At 46.8% G+C, this 22536-nt stretch overlaps 1 protein-coding gene across 5 annotated transcripts in view; it reads left to right on the forward strand.

Annotated features, from left to right (window-relative positions):
- Nucleotides 1-22536, forward strand: part of sorcs2 (sortilin-related VPS10 domain containing receptor 2) — a 658785-nt gene that overhangs the window by 446724 nt on the left and 189525 nt on the right. For all 5 annotated transcript variants that reach the window (XM_078407113.1, XM_078407120.1, XM_078407131.1 and 2 more), the window contains exons 4-5: nt 14366-14530; nt 21212-21285. In XM_078407113.1, coding sequence (XP_078263239.1) covers nt 14366-14530; nt 21212-21285 — 239 coding nt within the window. The remainder of the gene's footprint in view (nt 1-14365; nt 14531-21211; nt 21286-22536) is intronic.

The raw sequence follows: 22536 nt of genomic DNA on the forward strand, positions 1-22536 counted from the left end.
GCCGGGGTGTCGCGGGTACGGTCGTGAGTCGTCTCCAAAGAGTCGTGGCGTTTTTCTGGTCGCCGTTGGATTTTGTGAAGGCATGAAATTTTTCGGCGACTGTTGGTTTGACGCCAATGAGCGTAGCTTGACATCTCCTGACGGGGGGCGCTGTCGTAGGTTGTCACCAGGTTGTCGCCAGGTGACGTAGGTTGTCACCAGGTTGTCGCCAGGTGACGTAGGTTGTCACCAGGTTGTCGCCAGGTGACGTAGGTTGTCGCCAGGTTGTCACCTGGTGATTAAGGTTGTCGCCGGTGCTGACTTCGGTGAATTCCAAGTGCGGACTTGATCTGATCACCCATCAGTGTAATGTGTCCATAAATGATGTTAGGTCTTGTATGTTTTTGCACTTGTATTCTGTTTAAAGTTTGAATTTTAAAGTTTGAAGTTTATTGAAACTTATTGAAGTTTATTACAATATTTTTGTATGCACTGTTGTATGTTCTTATCAACCTGTTCAAGAATTTTGTTTGTACATCAATAAAGGAAATTCTTGACATTTTGACGGAAAATTGATGTATGAAGTTATTGTATTTCAGACTAGTTTCTCGTGGCATCACTTTCAAATAGTCATGATGCAGAATGACTGGAAACCCTACCATACCCCCCTTTTTATAGGGAAACTGGGTGAAACGTGAATGGTCTTCAGTTGTCTTCAGTCTTCAGGGACGTTGCTTGTCGTAGCTTGTCGCAGGTGGACGTAGGTTGACTTCCGTTGTCGTACGTAGGTTGTCGCCTCTGTGGTGGTAGGTTGTCGTAAGTGCGGTCGTAGGTGGACATTCTACTTGCGCGCCGGTTGTCGGTAGCTTGCCGTAGCTTGACGTCGACTAGGTGGTAGGTTGTTGTAGCTTGTCGTAGACATTGTCGTGGGGGGGTCCAGTCGCCGGTTTCTCGGCAACCTGCTACGACTATGACAGTCGCCGGCAGTCGCCTTAAAAAACGCCTAATTGGGACAGGGCCTTTACTCTCTCCATCCCCTCCCCCTTCCCAGTTCTCCCACCAGTCTTACTGTCTCTGACTACAGTCTATCTCTGTCCTGCCCACTCCCCTGACATCAGTCTGAAGAAGGGTCTCGACCTGAAACGTCACCCATTCCTTCTCTCCAGAGATGCTGCCTGTCCCGCTGAGTTACTCCAGCATTTTGTGTCTGTCTTTGCTTTAAACCAGCATCTGCAGTTCTTTCCCACACAAGTTCCCTGCTTAGTTCATCCTCATTCAACGTCTATCGTTTTGAAAAATAAACACACTTGCAATGGTTCAAACTTAGTGCTGGAACAGGAAATTTGCAACATTTCTTTTTATTTCTGAGCTTTGGTGATTCCAATCTCAACCAGTGGAGTTACCCCCTCTCGATGAAAGCTCTATAATTCAAAAGTTACACCGACAACTTAAAAACTCAAGGGCCTGTCGCAGTTACGCGCGTTTTAAGGCGACTGCTGGCGACTGTCAAAGTCGTAGCAGATCGGCAACATTTTCTTTTACCCTACGACAATGACCATGACAATGCCTAGTCAGGTCGATACAAGTTACTTTTTTTGTGAAACTAGCACCTGGCTAAGAGATTACTTCGGAAACATCGCGAAATTCCCACGCTCACCTGACCGTCAAACTGTTGCCTCCAGTCTACCTGTCAAATGTACTGACAAGCCAGCTGTCGCCGAGAAATTTCTAGAGGGAACATTTTTCCACGGCGCGCCGAGATCCACTACGATTCATTGAAGACTCCTCACGATCATGTCCGCGACACCCCGGCAAACGTTCAGCGACAGCCTAGTCACCGGCAGTCGCCTTAAAATCGCCTAAGTGGGACAGGCCCTTAACTCTCTGCTTTTTCTGATGTGAATCTGAACATTTGAAAGTGTTTCTCTGTGGTTGCAGGTGTGCATTAACATCTAATGGGGACACAGCTGTTCATTGCACACCACTAAAGCACTTAAGTTTGTTTTCAGGTTGCCTGCATTATCAAATGTCAGATAAAGCAATAATTATTGATTTTATTCCTTCAGTAGAAACATTTAAATGAACTCATTCGAGTGCAGTGTGGTGAGCTTTTAAGCCCCGTTACCACTACCTTTATACAGGTAAATTACCATTCGAGTGTGTGATTTATGTTACAAGGTGAGACAACAAAGCCTGGCTCTCATCCGTCGTGCAGGACATAGCTGTGTAACTAGGGTTGCCAACTGTCCCGTATTAGCCGGGACATCCCGTATTTTGGGCTAAATTGGCTTGTCCCGTATGGGACAGCCCTTGTTCCGAATTAGGCCCGGGGGGCGCTGTAGTCCCGGACACTGTAGGAAAAAAACTGCAGATGCTGGTTAAAATCTGTGCCTACCTGTTCCGGACAGTGTACGTTGGGACAGTGTAAGCCCGGAGGCCCGGGCACCGCCTAACGAAGGTTGCATAGCAACCGATCTCCCAGCCTGGGCAGCCGCCATTGGTGGGACGGGAGCACGTGGCCGCTGGCTGGGTGAGGTCACAAGGTGATGTCACCTTGTCCTGTATTTGGGAGAGCGAGTGTTGGCACCCCTATGTGTGACAGACCATGCACTCTAGACGCTGCGGAATACCTTGTGACTGTAACCTGAATAGTTTGCAATAGGAAGAAACACCCAGGAAGCTGCAAGTGTTCTTTGCCAAACTCGAGCAAGGGTTAAAGTCATAGCGTCATAGAGAGATACGGTGTGGAAACTCTATCCAGCCTGACTTAAGGCATTCATTGTACCTGTACCTCACCACACTTATGCACATGACAATAAACACAACTTACATTTGCTTGACAGTCATAGAGTGATACAGTGTGGAAACAGGCCCTTCGGCCCAACTTGCCCACACCGACCTACATGTCCAGCTGCACTTGTCCCACCTGCCTGCGTTTGGTCCATATCCCTCCAAACCTGTCCCATCCATGTACCTGTCTAACTGTGTCTTAAACGTTGGGATAGTCCCAGCCTCGACTACCTCCTCTGGCAGCTTGGTCCATACACCCACCGCCCTTTGTGTGAAAATGTTACCCCTCAGATTCCTATTAAATATGTTCCCCTTCACCTTGAACATGCAGTATGTCCTCTAATTGTTTTATTCTCGACCTCAACTACCGACATGAAATAAAAATTAGAAATGCAATGGGGTGCAGTTGTTTGTGGAGAATTCTGGAGCTGAACCAGACATTGCAAAGGTCTTTCCTCGAGTGTAACTGACGGGATTAAGAGGGCCATTGTGTGTTTGAGGTCAGCTCGTCACTGTCGTTCATCAGTGAAGGAAATTCAATTCTTATTTAAGAACAATAACACCTTTGAAACCAGTGATTTATAATGGACGAGAAAACATTAAAAAAAAAATCCTGGAGCAGATTCCTCTCACGAAGACGGTGTAATCTCTTAGCCAGGTGCTAGGTTCACAAAAAAAGTGACTTCTATCGACCTGACTCGGCATTGTCGTGGTCATTGTCGTAGGGTAAAAGAAAATTTTGGCGATCTGCTACGACTTTGAAGTCGTCGGCAGTCGCCTTAAAAATCGCGTAACTGGGACAGGCCCTTTAGTATGCATATCTGCAAAACTCTAGATCCATTTGAATGACATCCTTTTTTTTAAAATCAAAAATATTTATTCAAATATTCAAATAATATATACAATACAATAAAACCAAAACTGAACCCACCACCAGAATACTATACAAACAAATATACCAATTGGAACTATTATACAATATATTACAATCCCCATCTAGGATACATCCAATCCCCCGTGGTGCCCAGCGGTCCCGGAAATCCCCCAGGGTGCCCGTGGACAGCGCGCGGTCCCTCTCCAACACCACCCGGGCGCGGACGTAACCCCGGAAAAGGGGCAGGCAGCTGGCTCGGGCAGAGCCCTCTTCCGCCTGGCGCCGTGAGTCGCGGATGGCCAGTTTGGCCAGGCCCAGGAGCAACCCAACCAGGACATCTTCGGCCCCACCCTCTCCCCTGTGCACAGGGTGTCCAGAGATGAGGATGGTGGGTGAAAAGTGCAGCCAAAAAGCAAGGAGCAGCCCCTTTAGATATTGGAACAGGGGCTGCAACCTCACACACTCCATGTACACGTGGTACACAGACTCACACATTCCATGTACACGTGGTATACAGACTCACACACACCATGTACACGTGGTACACAGACTCACACACTCCATGTACACGCGGTACACAGACACACACTCCATGTACACGTGGTACACAGACTCACACACTCCATGTACACGTGGTACACAGACTCACACACTCCATATTTTCACGTGGTACATAGACTCTTCCAACCCACAACAGTGGCAGGCGGCTGGCGAGTCTGTGAACCGCGCGAGGAACAGGTTGCAGGGGACTCCTCGGTGCAGTACCCTCCACCCCAGGTCCCCGATGGAGAGGGGCAGAATCCCTGCGTACAGGTACCCCCACCGCGGGGCCCCCTTTGAATGACATCCTTGTGTAACTGATAGCCCATTAGAATAATATCCTTTTTCAGCCATGCATCGTTTTCCTGGGTGGCAGTGTGAGCCGCGAGGAGGATGCTATGAGGCTGCAGGGTGACTTGGATAGGTTGGGTGAGTGGGCAGAAGCGTGGCAGATGCAGTACACAGTGCCCTCCATAATGTTTGGGACAAAGACCCATCATTTATTTATTTGCCTCTGTTACTCCATAATTTGAGATTTGGAATAGAGAAAAAAAAGCACATGTGGTAAAAGTGCACATTGTCAGATTTTAATAAAGGCCATTTTTACACATTTTGGTTTCACCATGTAGAAATTACAGCAGTGTTTATACATAGTCCCCCCCATTTCAGGGCACCGTAATGTTTGGGACACAGCAATGTCATGTAACTGAAAGTAGTCATGTTTAGTATTTTGTTGCATATCCTTTGCATGCAATGACTGTTTGAAGTCTGTGATTCATGGACATCACCAGTTGCTGGGTGTCTTCTCTGGTGATGCTCTGCCAGGCCTGTATTGCAGCCATCTTTAGCTTATGCTTGTTTTGGGGGCTAGTCCCCTTCAGTTTTCTCTTCAGCACATAAAAGGCATGATCAATTGGGTTCAGATCGGCTGATTGACTTGGCCACTCAAGAATTGACCATTCTTTAGCTTTGAAAAACTCATTTGTTGCTTCGGCAGTATGTTTGGAATCATTGTCTTGCTGTAGAATGAACCGCCGGCCAATGAGTTTTGAGGCATTTGTTTGAACTTGTGCAGATAGGATGTGTTTATACACTTCAGAATTCATTATGCTACTACCATCAGCAGTTGTAACATCAATGGAGATAAGTGAGCCAGTACCTTCAGCAGCCATACAAACACCCCCACCACCGTGTTTCACAGATGAGGTGGTATGCTTTGGATCTTGGGCAGTTCCTTCTCTCCTCCATACTTTGCTCTTGCCATCACTCTGATATAAGTTAATCTTTGCCTCATCTGTCCACAAGACCTTTTTCCAGAACTGTGGTTGCTCTTTTAAGTACTTTTTGGCAAACTGTAACCCGGCCATCCTATTTTTGTAGCTAACCAGTGGTTTGCATCTTGCAGTGTAGCCTCTGTATTTCTGTTCATGAAGTCTTCTGTGGACAGTGGTCATTGACAAATCCACACCTGACTCCTGAAGAGTGTTTCTGATCTGTCGGACAGGTGTTTGAGGATTTTGCTTTATTATAGAGAGAATTCTTCTGTCATCAGCTGTGGAGGTCTTCCTTGGCCTGCCAGTCCCTTTGTGATTAGTAAACTCACCAGTAATGTAGGAAAATAACTGCAAATTGAAGGTATCACAAAATACTGGAGTAAGTCAGCAGGTCAGGCAGCATCTAGGAGAGAGGGAATGGGTGATGTTTCGGGTCGAGACCCTTCTTCAGAAGTAAGCTCACCAGTGCTCTCTTTCTTCTTAATGATGTTCCAAACAGTTGAATTTGGTAAGCTCATGGTTTGGCTGATGTCTCGAACAGTTTTATTCTTGTTTCTCAGTCTCATAATGGCTTCTTTGACTTTCATTGGCACAACTTTGGTCCTCATGTTGATTGGCAACAATAAAAGTTTCCAAAGGCGATGGAAAGACTGGGTGCTGAGAGCTCTCTTATACCTGCATTAAACTGTGACCCCTGGTTCTGCACTCCCCCAACATGGGAGCCATTTTTCTTGCATCTAGCCTGTCCAATGCCTTAAGAATTTGATGTGTTTCTCTACCGTACACCGAAGAAAGAAATCAGGATGGTAAAAAGGAACATCCACACCTGACATATGCTCGACAGAAGAGGTAAAGGAGAATCCTGAGAGATGATGTAAGTTTAACAGCAGCAAATGGGTAACTAGTGAGAGAGTAGATCATTAGGAGATCAGTGTGGTTGTCTATTGACAAAATGCTGGAGTAACTCAGCAGGTCAGGCAGCATCTCAGGAGAGAAGGAATGGGTGACGTTTCGGGTCAAGATCCTTCTTCAGTCTGAAGAAGGGTCTTGACCCGAAACGTCACCCATTCCTTCTCTCCTGAGATGCTGCCTGACCTGCTGAGTTACTCCAGCATTTTGTCAATAAATACCTTTGATTTGTACCAGCATCTGCAGTTATTTTCTTCCACTACTTATCTGCATCTAGTTCAGTTTAGAGATACAGCGCGGAAACAACCCCTTTGGCCCACCGTGTCCGTGCCGATCAGCGATCCCCTCACATTGAACTAGGTCCTACACACACTCGGGACAATTGACATTTACACTAAGCCAATTAACCTACAAACTGTACATTTTTGGAGTGTGGGAGGAAATTGAAGATCTCGGGCAAAACCCACGCAGGTCACCGGGAGAACGTACGAACTCCGTACAGACAGCACCTGTAGTTGGGATCGAACCCGGGTCCCTGGCGCTATAAGGCAGCAACTCTGCCACTGCCGCCCCATTTACTGTAGGAAAAGCCATGGAAGCTAGGGAATTCAAGGAGGAGATTGGTACCATACATTCACATTACTGAAGGGGCGATGCTGGCAATGATGAGGTGCCTAAAGTTCATAAATCTTCAGGGCCTGACCAAGTGTATCCCAGGACGTTGTGCGATAGACAATAGACAATAGGTGCAGGAGTAGCCCATTCGGCCCTTCGAGCCAGCACCGCCATTCAATGTGATCATGGCTGATCATTCTCAGGAAATAGGCAGATCATTCTCAGGATGCCAGGAAATAAATTGCAGGGGCCCTGGAAAAAAGATCTTTGCATCTTTCTTAGCCATGGGTGAGGTATCAGAAACAGGGATCTGGCTAACGTGCCTTTATTTAAGAGGGGCTGCAAGGACAAGCCAAGGAACTGCAAGTGAAAGTGAGCCTAACTTCTGCAGTGAGAAACTTATGGAGTGGATTTTGGATTCTGGGAGACAGGATCTATCGGTATGTGGAAAGACAAGGCTGATCAGGGATGGCCAGCATGGCTTTGTGCTCGGGTAACTTCATGTCCCATGAATTAAGTGGAGCTTTCTAAGAGGCGACCAAAGAGATTTATGATGATATTCAGGGTGGTAGATATTGTCTTCCACAGACTTTAGTAAGGCTTTTAACAAGGTCAAGAAAGTTAGAACACATGCGGCCCAGGTTTAGTTTGAGAATTGGATACAAAATTGGCTTGGCGAGTAAGAGGCATAGGGTATAAGAAAATAACTGCAGATGCTGGTACAAATCGAAGGTATTTATTTCACAAAATGCTGGAGTAACTCAGCAGGTCAGGCATCTCGGGAGAGAAGGAATGGGTGACGTTTCGGGTCGCGACCCTTCTTCAGACTGATGTCAGGGGGGCGGGACAAAGGAAGGAAAGAGGCATAGGGTGGTAGTGAAGGGTTTGTTTGCAGATGGGAAGCCCGTGACCAGTGGTCTGTCCCGAAAAATGGTGCTGGGTCTACTATTATCTGTCATATATAGTTTAGTTTAGTTTAGTGTAGTTTAGTTTAGTTTAGTTTAGTTTAGTTTAGTTTACTTTAATTTAGTTTAGAGATACAGCTTGGAAACAGGCCCTTTCGGACCACCGGGTCCGCGCCAACCAGTGATCCCCGCACATTAACACTATCCTACACCCCTGCCCCCTACCTCTCCACGCCCCCCTCCCCTCCCCCCTCTCCCTCCCCTCCGCCTCCCCCTTCCCCTCCCCGCCACTCCATCCCCATCAACCCCCCTAATCCTTCCTCTTCCCCCTCCCTCCCCCCTCCCTCCACCCCCCTCCCTCCCTCCCTCCCTCCCCCTCCCTTCCTCCCTCCCTCCCTAGGAATGACTTTTAACTTTAAGTTAAAAGGAGTATTTTTAACTTTAAAAATATAACACCGATTTCAATGGAAGGGAGGAGGAGGGAGGGAAGGGGGGAGTGGGGGAGAAGGGAGAGGGGAGGGGGGGTTGAGGAGACAAGGGAGGGGGGGGGGAGGACAGGGTGGTGCACCAATGCAGGAGAGGTTTGGGCCCAACGGGTCCACTTGGATCCAGTATTAAATAAAACTCACGTGTAGAACATGAGCAGCAAAATTCACAGTGAGATTTAATAGTATCCGTTCAAATCATCAGCCTTGGATTAAGTCTGGACCTTCATTGGATATATTAAGCAAAATGTGACTTTCTTTCTGAAGGAGATAAGCGAAATAAACAATCTATAATTTGTAAGTGTCGGAAATACTGGAAGATGTTAATTTAAGATTATTGCACTTTTAACAACAATCGCGATTATTTGTGGTCTCCTTATTTTACATGGAATGAACGGCCCTGCTGTAAAATGCTGTAAATGAACTGATGGCTGTGTGTGCATTGCAGAATGCCAAAGACATTTCTCTCAGTTGGTGGCTAATTGCATCTTAATTGGTGGCAGACTTTTGTAGAATGACATTCCACGTAAATTGTTGTGCTTTAAAAAAAAAAAAAGGACAGATTCTGTTTACTTTTATTTAAAGAGCATTGTCTCAGACGAGCGATTGTGGCGATATGATTAATACACAATTCATTTAAGGCACTTTCAGTGTGAAGGTTACATCAAGTGTTTTTAATAACCTGAACTAGCACTTCAGAACCCTGTCAAGGCTGTTTGCTTAATTGCAAATTACCCAGGGGGCGATGATGCCTCTGGTCAGCGTTAGCAAAACGTGTAGGAAAATGACTGCCGAGCCTAGTACAAATCGAAGGTGTCACAAAATGCTGGAGTAACTCAGCAGGTCAGGCAGCATCTCTAGGAGAGGGGGTCTCTCTCTAGACCTAGACCTTCTCTCTAGAGAAGGGTCTCGACCCGAAACGTCACCCATTCCCTCTCTCCTAGATGCTGCCTGACCTGCTGAGTTACTCCAGCATTTTGTGATACCAGCATTAGCAAAATGCACTTACAGCAAACTTAAAAACATGGGTAAGATGTTGCACTACTCCTGTAGCGTTCTGTGTTGTGAAACCTCTGCACAAAATTGAATGGTCTTTTTTTGTAATATTCAACACGTAACTAATCTTTAGACACTCCCCTAGTTAACGAATCACGGATGACATCAGGAAAATCCTTTTCATAGAAACATAGAAAATAGGTGCAGGAGTAGGCCATTCGGCCCTTCGAGCCTGCACCGCCATTCAATATGATCATGGCTGATCATCCAGCTCAGTAACCTGTACCTGCCTTCTCTCCATACCCCCTGATCCCTTTAGCCACAAGGGCCACATCTAACTCCCTCTTAAATATAGCCAATGAACTGGCCTCAACTACCTTCTGTGGCAGAGAATTCCACAGATTCACCACTCTCTGTGTGAAGAAATGCTTTCTTATCTCGGTCCTAAAACACTTCCCCCTTATCCTTAAGGGAATGGGTGACCCCTGGTTCTGGACTTCCCCAACATCGGGAACAATCTTCCCGCATCTAGCCTCTCCAAACCCTTAAGAATTTTATATGTTTCTATAAGATCCCCCCTCAGTCTTCTAAATTCCAGTGAGTATCAGCCTAGTCTATCCAGTCTTTCTTCATATGAAAGTCCTGCCATCCCAGGGATCAATCTGGTGAACTTTCTCTGTACTCCCTCTAAGGCTAGAATGTCTTTCCTCAGATTAGGAGACCAAAACTGTACGCAAAACTGTACACAATACTCCAGGTGCGGTCTCATCCTGTGATCTGGAAAATCACTGCCTGAAAGGGTGCCCGGAAACAGACACAGTTAGAGAATTCAAGATGTAAAACAGGAGGCCATTGCGCGCACGCCAGTCAGAAAAAATAATTGCTACTCGACTTAATCTCACCTCCAGCTCCATACCTCTGCAGGTCATCGCTCCTGAAACACAAATACTTCCGCGTGAGGATTTCTGTCTCCACCAAGCTGTCAGACAGTGAGTTTCAGAAACCCCTGGATGATAAACGTTTCCTTACCTGCCATCTAATCAATTCTGTCTGTCAATTCCGTTAGACTTGAACATAGTGTCTTTTTGCCTCGTCAACTATTGGAAGGCGATCACAAACCTAAATAATTGTATACACCTCATTTAAGACTTTCCTCTTCCAAAGAAAACAGCCCCAACCTACTCAATATGTCTTCTTATGAAAAATTTACAGTCCTGGCAACATCTGTACAAAGCTCGACAAAGTATGTTGTCCAGCCAAGTCACATCTTTCCTGGAGTGTGTTAGCCAGAACTATACACTGTAGTCAGACATGCGGTTGGATGAGCATTGTGTACATTTAGATTTTTTTTTTAGATTTAGAGATACAGCGCGGAAACAGGCCCTTCGGCCCATCGAGTCCGCGACGCCCAGCGATCCCCGCACATTAACACTATCTTACACACACTAGGGACAATTTTTACATTTACCCAGTCAATTAACCCACATACCTGCACGTCTTTGGAGTGTGGGAGGAAACCGAAGATCTCGGAGAAAACCCACGCAGGTCACGGGGAGAACGTACAAACTCCGTACAGACAGCACCCGTAGTCAGGATCGAACCTGAGTCTCCGGCGCTGCATTCGCTGTAAGGCAGCAACTCTACCGCTGTGCCACCGTGCCGCCATTTTCTGGTATAACTTCATATATTTTTATTTTATGTCTCAGCTGATAAAGGAAAGCATTCCTTTTTGGATTTTTAACCATCTTATTTTTGTTCTAGTGGCACAGCTGGTGGAGCTGCTGCCTCACAGTGCCAGAAAACCGGGTTTGATCCTGACCTCAGGTCTGATGTCCTCTGGTTCTTGATTCCCCTACTCTGGGCAAGAGACTCTCTGTCCGATCTACCCGATCTATTCCTCTCATGGTTTTTTACACCTCCATCAAATCATCCTTCGTCCTCATGCGTTTCAAGGAATAGAGTCCTAGCCTGCTCAACCTCTCCCTATACCCTATGGGCGGCATGGTGGCGCAGCGGTAGAGTTGCTGCCTTACAGCGAATGCAACGCCGGAGACTCAGGTTCGATCCTGACTACGGGCGCCGTCTGTACGGAGTTTGTACGTTCTCCCCATGACCTGCGTGGGTTTTCTCCGAGATCTTCGGTTTCCTCCCACACTCCAAAGACGTACAGGTATGTAGGCTAATTGGCTGGGCAAATGTAAAAATTGTCCCTAGGGTGTAGGATAGTGTTAATGTGCGGGGATCGCTGGTCGGCGCGGACCCGGTGGGCCGAAGGGCCTGTTTCCGCGCTGTATCTCTAAATCTAAATCTAAAATTCTCAGACCCTCAAGTCCAGGCAACATCCTCGTAAATCTCTCTACACCCCTTTCCAGCTTGACAACGTCTTTCTTATAATATGGTGACCAAACCTGAAAACACAATACACAAATGCGGAGTTCTTTGCCACAGAAGGCCATGGAGGCAAAGTCAGTGGATGTATTTAAGGCAGAGATAGATACATTCTTGATTAGTATGGGTGTCAGTGGTTTATGGGGAGAAGGCAGGATAATGGGGCTAGGAGGGAGAGATAGATTGGTCACGATTGAATGGCGGAGTGGACTTGGTGGGCCGAATGGCCTAATTCGACTCCTATGATCTCATTATTAATGTTGATAGAAAAATATCCTGTGGGAATGTTGCTCCACTGATAAAGTGAGATTCAATGGGAAATAGGGTGTCGCGTTATGGAAGGATGAGAGGAGATCTTATCGAAACGTATAAGATTATTAAGGGGTTGGACAGGTTAGAGGCACGAAACATGTTCCCAATGTTGGGGGACTCCAGAACAAGGGGCCACAGTTTAAGAATAAGGGGCAGGCCATTTAGAACTGAGATGAGGAAAAACTTTTTCAGTCAGAGAGTTGTGAATCTGTGGAATTCTCTGCCTCCGAAGGCAGTGGAGGCCAATTCTCTGAGTACATTCAAGAGAGAGCTGGATAGAGCTCTTAAGGATAGTGGAGTCAGGGGGTATGGGGAGAAGGCAGAAACGGGGTACTGATTGAGAATGATCGGCCATGATCACATTGAATGGCGGTGCTGGCTCGAAGGGCCGAATGGCCTCCTCCTGCACCTATTGTCTATTGTCTCATGAATATATCACAGTGCAGATGGTTTTCTAGGAATGAAACCCCGTCCACCTGCTCTATTTTATGTGTCCTGGGGTCGAACTGTGTTTCATAATTGTTCCTTGAAACATCTTGGAATATTTTGCAATGTTAAGTTTGCTGGATTAATATGAACTGTCGATTTCACGTTCAGCAATCTTGGCTGCTGATATTTTCTTAATCCACAACTGCAGTTACACCATCCTATGTTCCATGCGATGCTGGGACGATCTTCAGCATAGCAATCCAACATGGTGTTATGGTCTTTACTGCTACACCTTTTCAATTCCTTGTGGTTGTCAAACTGTACAACTCCCCCCCTTCTGTCGTGGGGTAGACTGACTCCCCCCAACCCCCCCTCCCCCCATCCCCCCTCCCCAATCTTTGCACATCCCCCAATCCTTTCCACTCGTCACTTTAATTTCATGTTTCATGTATCTCATGTTTTATGACTGTTAGCAGATCAATTTCCCTCCTGGGATAAATAAAGTTGTGTCATATCATATCGTATTGAATGGTTGATGGAATATAATACAGGGGAATGTGTGCAGGAGGGCGTGCAGCGTAGGTTTACTAGGTTAATTCCCGGAATGGCGGGACTGTCATATATTGAAAGACTGGAGCGACTAGGCTTGTACACACTGGAATTTAGAAGGATGAGAGGGGATCTTATCGAAACGTATACGATTATTAAGGCCTTGGACACGTTAGAGGCAGGAAACATGTTCCCGAAGTTGGGGGAGTCCAGAACCAGGGGCCACAGTTTAAGAATAAGGGGTAGGCCATTTGGAACGGAGATGAGGAAAAACTTTTTCAGTCAGAGAGTTGTGAATCTGTGGAATTCTCTGCCTCAGAAGGCAGTGGAGGCCAATTCTCTGAATGCATTCAAGAGAGAGCTAGATAGAGCTCTTAAGGGTAGCGGAGTCAGGGGGTATGGGGAGAAGGCAGGAACAGGGTACTGATTGTGGATGATCAGTCATGATCACATTGAATGGCGATGCTGGCTCGAAGGGCTGAATGGCCTCCTCCTGCACCTATTGTCTATTGTCTATTGAATGTGAGGTGTTGCTCTTTGGAAGCACCATATCGTATATATCGTATCGTATATACTGATCGGCCAAAACATTATGACCACTGACAGGTGAAGTGAATAACATTGATTATCTTGTTACAATGGCACCTGTCAAGGGGTGGGATATATTAGGCAGCAAGTGAACAGTCAATTCTTGAAGTTGATGTGTTGGATGCAGGAGAAATGGGCAGGAGTAAAGACCTGAGCGACTTTGACAAGGGCCAAATTGTTATGGCCAGCCGACTGGGTCAGAGCATCTCTGAAACGGCAAGGCTTGTGGGGTGCTCCCGGTCAGCAGTGGTGAGTACCTACCGACAGTGGTCCGAGGAGGGGCAAACCACAAACCGGCGACAGACAGGGTGTTGGGCGCCCAAGGCTCATCGATGCGCGAGGGCAACGAAGGCTATCCCGTCTGGTCCGAACCGACAGAAGGTCGACTGTGGCACAAGTCACAGAAAATGTTAATGGTGGTCACAGGAGGAATGTGTCACAATACACAGTGCATCGCACCCTGCTGCGTATGGGGCTGCACACGGAGGACCAACAGCATATTATGCAGGTGGTCGTAATGCTTTGGCTCATCAGGTCATAACGTTTTGGCTGATCGGCGTATATGCTCCAAATGAATTGGCATTGATAACAGCTAAGGAGCCACGAAGGGTGCAGCCCCAATGTTAAGCTGCTTCGTTGATAACACGGAGTTAGAAAATTACTCTTTGTACCGGGTCACCTTTTTATTGTTAAGACAGGAAATTGATTTGTTTCCTTTATGTTCTCCTTCAGATAATTCTCGTGAGTTCATCAATGAATGATCGTGATCAGAGCCTGTTCATGAGTACAGACGAGGGAGCCAATTTCCAACGGCAGCAAATCTTCTTCTCTGTGGAGACCTTGGTGTTTCACCCAAAAGAACAAGATAAACTCCTTGTCCACAGCAGGGAGGGCCGGGTAAGTACGGCCTTAATGCAAACTTTTTTTCCGGATTGCCACGTCTAAGTTGAGGTTTAATATTGCCACGAGTCCCGAGATGCAATGAAAAGCTCTGACAGGCACAAAATGCTGGAGTAACTCAGCGTGACAGGCAGCATCTCTGGAGAGAAGGAATGGGTGACGTTTCGGGTCGAGACCCTTCATCAGACTGAAGTTAGGGGAGTGGGCGGTACAGAGATAAGGAAGTGTACAGATAAGGAAGAGCTAGGTGTGAAAACAGGACCAAGGGAATGGAGATCAGGGAAAATGTAGAATCTATCGTTGTTAGCTGAGAGAAGTTCACAACAAAGCAAACAGAGATAAAATCCAGAACAAGGGGTCACAGTTTAAGGATAAGGGGGAAGTCTTTTAGGACTGAGATGAGAAAGGTTTTTTTCACACAGAGAGTGGTGAATCTGTGGAATTCTCTGCCACAGAAGGTAGTTGAGGCCAGTTCATTGGCTATATTTAAGAGGGAGTTAGATGTGGCCCTTGTGGCTAAAGGGATCAGGGGGTATGGAGAGAAGGCAGGTACGGGATACTGAGCTGGATGATCAGCCATGATCATATTGAATGGCGGTGCAGGCTCGAAGGGCCGAATGGCCTACTCCTGCACCTATTTTCTATGTTTCTAAAATGTAGTCGGAGACAGTCAGACTGGTGGGAGAGCTGGGCAGGGGGAGAGATGGAGAGAGAGGGAAAGCAAGGGTTACTTGAAGTTAGAGAAGTCAATGTTCATACCGCTGGGGTGTAAGCTGCCCTTGCGAAATATGAGGTGCTGTTCCTCCAATTTGCGCTGGGCCTCACTCTGAAAATGGAGGAGACCATGAAAAGCTTTATTTTTTTCATGGTATCCAAACAAAGTCGATAATACTGGACATAACTACAAGCAAGCCAAACTCAATTACGTTATGTGGAGCAAATGGGAAGATAGAGAGCACGGAACTACTGCCTCAGCAGCTCAAGCACGTACACAACATTGCAGCAACCCCACCTTAGAAACCGCAGGAAATAAATATTGTCTTCAGAGTGCAAGCTAGCATCTATTTCAAAAGTTTATTCTTTAATATGTTGTGCAGATATGTTGTGAAGAATACCAATGGATGTTTTAAAGACAGATTTAAGACAGATAGATTCTTGATTAGTACGGGTGTCAGGGGCGATGGGGAGAAGGCAGGAGAATGGGGTTAGGAGGGAGAGATAGATCAGCCATGATTGAATGGCGGAGTAGACTTGATGGGCCGAATGGCCTAATTCTGCACCTATCACTTATGACCTGATGACCGTAGCTTAATTTGAGGACTGTAAATTGCAATTTTTCCCCCCAAATTCCATGAAATTGTTGGTGTTCTGTCAATTTCTATTAAAGTAGATGCCGCCAGGTCCCACTGCATCAATGTCACCTGCATTTCATTTATCTCCCAGCCGTACGGAAACAGTAGCCTTTTCTTTGCAGCAGATAATAACACAATCATGTCATTGGACATCCTTACTCACAACAAGGGCGCCACGGTGGCGCAGCGGTAGAGTTGCTGCCTTACAAGCGCTTGCAGCACCTGAGACCCGGGTTTGATCCCGACCACGGGTGCTGTCCGCGCGGAGTTTGTACGTTCTCCCCGTGGACCTGCGTGGGTTTTCTCCGAGATCTTCGTTTTCCTCCCACACTCCAAAGACGTGCAGGTTTGTAGGTTAATCGGCTTGGTACACGTGTAAATTGTCCCCAGTGTGTGTAGAATGGTGTTAATGTGCGGGGGAATGCTGGTCGGTGCGGACTCGGTGGGCCGAAGGGCCGCCTGGTTCAGCGAATAAAGATTTTCTACGGAAAACCCTTGCTACATTTAGACCATGGAGCATAGAAAAGTACAGCATTGGAATACCACAATTTATGTGCCAAACGTGATGCCAAAATAAACTAATTACATCTACCCTACATTCCCTGCATATTCATGCCATTCTAAAAGCCTCTTAAATGCCACTATAGCATCTGTTTCCACCACCACACCTGGCAGCGGATTCAAGGTTCCCATCACCATCTGTGTAAAAAAAAAACATGCCCCACACATCTTCCTTAAACTTTGTCTTAAGGTTATAAGGAATAGGATTAGAATTAGGCCATTTGGCCCATCAATTCTCTTCCGCCATTTAATCATGGCTGATCTATCTCTCCCTCCTAACCTCATTCTCCTGCCTTCTCCCCATCAACCCTGACACCCGTACTGATCAAGAATCTATCTAACGCTGCCTTAAAAATATCCACTGACTTGGCCTCCACAGCCTTCTGTGGCAAAGAATTCCACAGATTCACCACCCTCTGACTAAAGAAATTTCTCCTCATCTCCTTCCTAAAAGAATGCCCTTTAACTCTGAGGCTGTGACCTCTAGTCCTAGACTCTCCCACTAGTGGAAACATCCTTTCCACATCCACTCTATCCAAGCCTTTCACTATTCTGTACGTTTCAATGAGGTCCCCCCTCTCATTCTTCCATACTCCAGCGAGTACAGGCCCAGTGCCGACAAACGCTCATCATAGGTTAACCCACTCATTGCTGGGATCCTTCTTGTTCCTCTTACCTTAAAGCTATGCCTGAGGAATTTTGCTGCGTGCTCTCTACTCCCAGTCATGAGGTACCGGAGACGATGATGCATCCTATACCCGAGCCATCTTCATTAACAGAGAAGGAATATACCGAAGGCGATCATGGTCTTACTTCAGCACATAAAATGACTGGAAAGACATCTTGCATGGAAAGTATCACAAAATGCTGGAGTAACTCAGCAGGTCAGGCAGCATCTCTGGAGAGAAGGAATGGGTGACGTTTTGGGTCGAGGCCCTTCTTCAGACTGATGGAAAGAGTCATTCAATCAAACAATATGGAAATAGGCCCTTCGGCCCAACTTGCCCATGCCAACCAAAATACCTCTTCTGCACTAGCCTGCCTGCGTTTGGCCCATATCCTTCCAAACATTTCCTATCCATGTACCTGTCCAAATGTCTTTAAAACGTTGCAATAATACCTGGCTTAATTACCTCCTCTGGCAGCTCTTCCCATATACCCACCGCCAATTGTGCGAAAAAGTTGTTCCTCGGGTTCCTACTAAATCTTTTCCCTCTCACTTTAAACCTTTGTCCTCTGGTCCTTGATTCCCCTACTCTGGATAAAGGATCCTGTGCATTTATCCTATCTATTTCCCTCGCGTAAACACCTCTATAAGATGGCTCTCTCTTCCTCCTGCACTCCAAGGAATAAAGTCCTAGCCCGCACAACCTCTCCCTTTCACTCAGGGTCTTGGGTCCTGGCGATATCCTCGTAAATCTTCTTTGCCACCCTTTCCAGCTTAACAACATTTTTCCTAAAACAGGGTGACCAAAACTGAACACAATACTCCAAATGTGCCTTTACCAATTGTCTTGTACAACTGGACCAACTTATCTACCCGTGACGCCACTTTCAAGGAACGATGTTCCTGCACTCCGAGATCCTTCTGCTGTACCACACTCCCCAGACACTGTGAATGAATCTACCCTTGTTCTGCCGACAGCTATTTTAAGTTGAAATCCAAAGGCAAATAATTGCAGACGCTGAAAATCTGAAAGAAACACAGAGAAGTGATGATTATACTCATCGGGTTAAACAGCATCTCGGGAGAGGAAAACATAATAACGCTTCAGATAAGTGACCTATCTCCAGAACTTGATTCTTGATTAGTCAGGGGTTATGGGGAGAAGGCAGGAGAATGGGGTTAGGAGGGAGAGATAGATCAGCCATGATTGAATGGCGGAGTAGCCTTGATGGGCCAAATGGTCTAATTCTACTCCTGTCACTTATGACCTTATAACCTTATGAACTGTCAAATTGGAATGATTAAACTTGTAGAACAAGGAAAAGGTGAAAAGAGGAGGAGCAATGTTGTGATGGAGACTAAGAGAAGACAAATGACACCAATTGGTATCAACCTGGAAGAGGCCGATGAAGTCTTTTTCATGACTGTTAATTTATCCAGTGTGGGTACAATAAGAGGAAGAGTAGGGAGAGCAAAACAAATTCTGCAGATACTATGAGATATCGCACATGTTGAGGCAAGAGACCTGAAGTAATGGCCACCTTAACCTCTTCCTTTTGTTCTGTTCCAAAACAGTTTGCACTTGTGTGTCTTCAAGACCGCAAGTAAAGTTTTGAGGCCTTTGCCCTAGGGTTGCCAACTGTCCTGTATTAGCCGGGACCTCCTGTATTTTGGGCTAAATTGGTTTGTCCCGTACGGGACCACCCTTTCCCGTATTAGGCCCGGGGGGCGCTGTAGGCCCGTACGCCATAGGCTCAGACGCTGTAGGCCCATACGCCGTAGGCCGGATGCTGTAGGCCCGTACGCCGTAGGTCCGGATGCTGTAGGTCCGGACAGTGTAGGCCCAGAGGCCCCGGCGCCGCCTAACGGAGGTTGTGTAGCAACCCACCTCCCGGCATGGGCGGCCACCATTGGTGGAGTGGGAGCATGTGGCCGCTGGCTGGGTGAGGTCACGTGGGGCGCAGGGGGGTGACGTCACCTTGTCCCTTATTTGGGAGTGAGATAGTTGGCAACACTACTTTGCCCCAACCCAACAACTCCCCGCTAACCCTATCCCACACCCACCACTATAGATAAACAATGCAGTTGTGAAGCTCCTGTCCATAGATGCTGGTGAAAAATAGGGTCTCTGCAACTAATGCGCATCCATGCAGCACTTGAATTGCGTAAAAAGGATCAGGTGATAATTTTTGCCAGTGACCGCGTGTATGATTTGCACAGTGCACCAGTGATTCACTCGCATGTATCCATGCTGTATGTTGAATCCAAGTTCAGGATTTTCCCTCCACTCGAGTCAGGCAACTTGGCCTTTCTTTGTATGCCTGGATGCAGTTCCTCCAGCACTACATTCCCAACAAAAACCCTATCCATGCAACCATTCTTCAAATGAGTAAATAAGAAGGGGGTAGAGCTCGATTCTCAAGTTGTCAGATAATCCCGAACTAGGGGTGCCAACTATCTCACTCCCAAATAAGGGACAAGGTGACGTCACCGCCCCGCGCCCCATGTGACCTCACCCAGCCAGCGGCCACACGCTCCCACTCCACCAATGGCGGCCGCCCGGGCCAGCAAGCGGGTTGCTATGCAACCTCTGTTAGGCGGCGCCCGGGCCCCTGGGCCTACACTGTACGGGCCTACAGTGTCCGGACCTACAACGTTCGGACCTCCACTGTCCGGACCTACACTGTCCGGACCTACAGCGTCCGGACTTACAGCTTCTGGGCCTACAGTGTCCGGGCCTACAGCATCCTGGCCTACAGTGTCCGGACCTACTGCTTCCGGGCCTACAGCATCCGGGCCTACAGCGCCTAATACAGGACAAGGGCGGTCCCTTACGGGACAAACCAATTTAGCCCAAAATATGGGATGTCCCGGCTAATACGGGACAGTCAGCAACCTTATCCTGAGCAGACATATTGTCCCCAGGTAAAATGAGCTTCTGATTCATTATAAATTTGATTTCTGCTAAATGAGGCATTCTATCAACTTCTACTTTGTAATCCTGGTCTCGGAGTATTTTACTCAATTTAGAGTAGATGGAAACTTAGGCAATATAAAGTTTTAACTTTATGGTAGCTAAACTTAGTTCATCATCTCTATTTCTTCTCTCCACTCATTCCCTCCGGAGATGCTGCCTGTTCCGCTGAGTTACTCCAGCTTTTTGTGTCTATCTCTTCTGTGTTCTTTCCCATTTACCTCGATTTCTTCTTATTTCTCCTGAGATTTCCAACTTGTTTCTTCTGGTATTTGAAAAGTAATAACAGATAAAGTTACAAATTGATTTCTAGCTTCTCTTGGCATGTTGTTGTCCATTTTTGAGAGAGGGTGTTAAAAAAGAACTGCTGTTGTAATGACTATAGACGTATGTGAATTCGTCCATAAAAGGGTGCCCTTAAAAGAGTGTGAAACACAAACAACATAGGAATACAGTTGTGATTCACTGTGTTCATAATTTCTTTAATAGAAATAGTTTTCGTTTAGTTTCGAGATACAGCGCAGAAACAGGCCCTACGGCCCACCAAGTCCGTGCCGACCAGCGATCTTCGCACGCTAACACTATCCTGCACTTACTAGGGACAATTTACACTTATACCAAGCCCAATTACCCTACAAACCTGTACGTCTTTGGAGTGCGGGAGGAAACCGGAGATCCCGGAGAAAACCCACGCAGGTCACATGGAGAACGTGCAGACTCCCTACAGACGGCGCCCGTAGTCGGGATGGAACCCGGGTCTCCGGCGCTGCAAGCGCTGTAAGGCAGCAACTCTACCGCTGCGCCACCGTGACCGTCCATATGTTTTGCTATTAATTTTCCTGAATAATGACACTGGTGTTCACACGGAATATCAGATAGATACGGCACCTAGACCTCCTCCACATAAGGTGAATAATCGCTTCTTGTCATTCCTTGGATGTGTCTGCCACAGAGCCTGGAGGTGGATTGCAGACCCGATCTTAAGAAGACCACATGAATCCTCAAAGGAGCTCCAGTGCCAGGGGCTATGTAGTTAGCTGGCGTTAAAGAATGAAGTGACAGTGTGCATTACATGTGCATTTTTGAAGCACTGGTATAATAATTACTTGTTTCCTTTCTCGTAGCTATATGTTTCTGTTGATTTTGGAAAGAAATGGGAGTTGCTGCAAGAACAAGTGACAAAGGAACGATTTTATTGGTGAGCATCACATTATTTATCAGACTTATTTATTTATTTCGTGTCATCACACAGCTGTTTGCCAATAGCGGGCAATTTTAGTGCCAGGTCGTTGGCCTCTGCGAGATCCTTTACAGTGCGTGTGTCATGCAGCATGTCACAGCTCAGGAGATGCTCCACAGTCTGGAGGCCCCGTCCACACTCGCAGCCTGCCGCATCTTCAGTACGTCCCCACTTCAGCACATTCCATTTGGTCCTCCCCACGCCTGTCCGCAGTCTGTTGAGACGGCGCCAGGTTATCCACGGTCGGTCAGAACCTGGCGGGAGTTTCTCAGAAGGATCGATTGCCACGTGAGTGTCTTCCGGAGATTTCTCTAGTCTCTCTTCCCAGAGTTTGAGCCTTCTGGACGATGCACTGCATTCCAGGGGATGGACAGAAGAGAGGAAACTTCTGCGTGATTTCAAACGCTGGGAAACTTCTGCGTGATTTCAAACGCTGAGGGAGCAAAGGCTGGCCATCCTCTGATTGTCTGAGGCGTTCTTTTTGACTGGCGACAGCTCTTCTGATTCCAGGAGGTGCAAGGCCAGAGAGTAGGTAGATGTTGTCAGTCTTGGTTGGTTTCATGCATCCACTGAAGCAACGACAGCTTGTGTTTAGCATTTATCAAGCTTATCGCGTGTTTTGTCACGATATCGGCAGTCATTCCAAACTTTTTCAAATGAAGGATGAGAGGGGGAACTCATAGAAACATATACAATTATAAAAGGACTGGACAAGCTAGATGCAGGAAAAAATGTTCCCAATGTTGGGGGAGTCCAGAACCAGGGGCCACAGTCCTAGAATAAAGGGGAGGCCATTTAGACCTGAGGTGAGAAGAAACTTTTTCACCCAGAGAGTTGTGAATTTGTGGAATTCTCTGCCACAGAGGGCAGTGGAAGCCAAATCACTGGATGGATTTAAGAGAGAGTTAGATAGAGGTCGAGCGGCTAGTGGAATGAAGGGGTGTGGGGAGAAGGCAAGGCATGGGTTACTGATTGTAGTCCTTTCATCACCTCCCTCCCGCAAGGAACTCATGCACCAAAGTTTGGGAACCACTGATGTAAGCAGATGGAATATCCTGACACAGAGTGCCATATTTCTGAACTTTTGGAAACAGTTTCTGTGTTTTTGTGTGTGATTTCGTTTCTAAAGTAGATTTGCAGTAACGCATCTTGCTATCATTGAATTTCAAAACCAATATAGAAAGTCACTTGTGTATATTTCTTCTGATT

This window comes from Rhinoraja longicauda, chromosome 1 (genome assembly GCF_053455715.1).
Source record: "Rhinoraja longicauda isolate Sanriku21f chromosome 1, sRhiLon1.1, whole genome shotgun sequence".
Classification (NCBI taxonomy): Eukaryota; Metazoa; Chordata; class Chondrichthyes; order Rajiformes; family Arhynchobatidae; genus Rhinoraja; species Rhinoraja longicauda.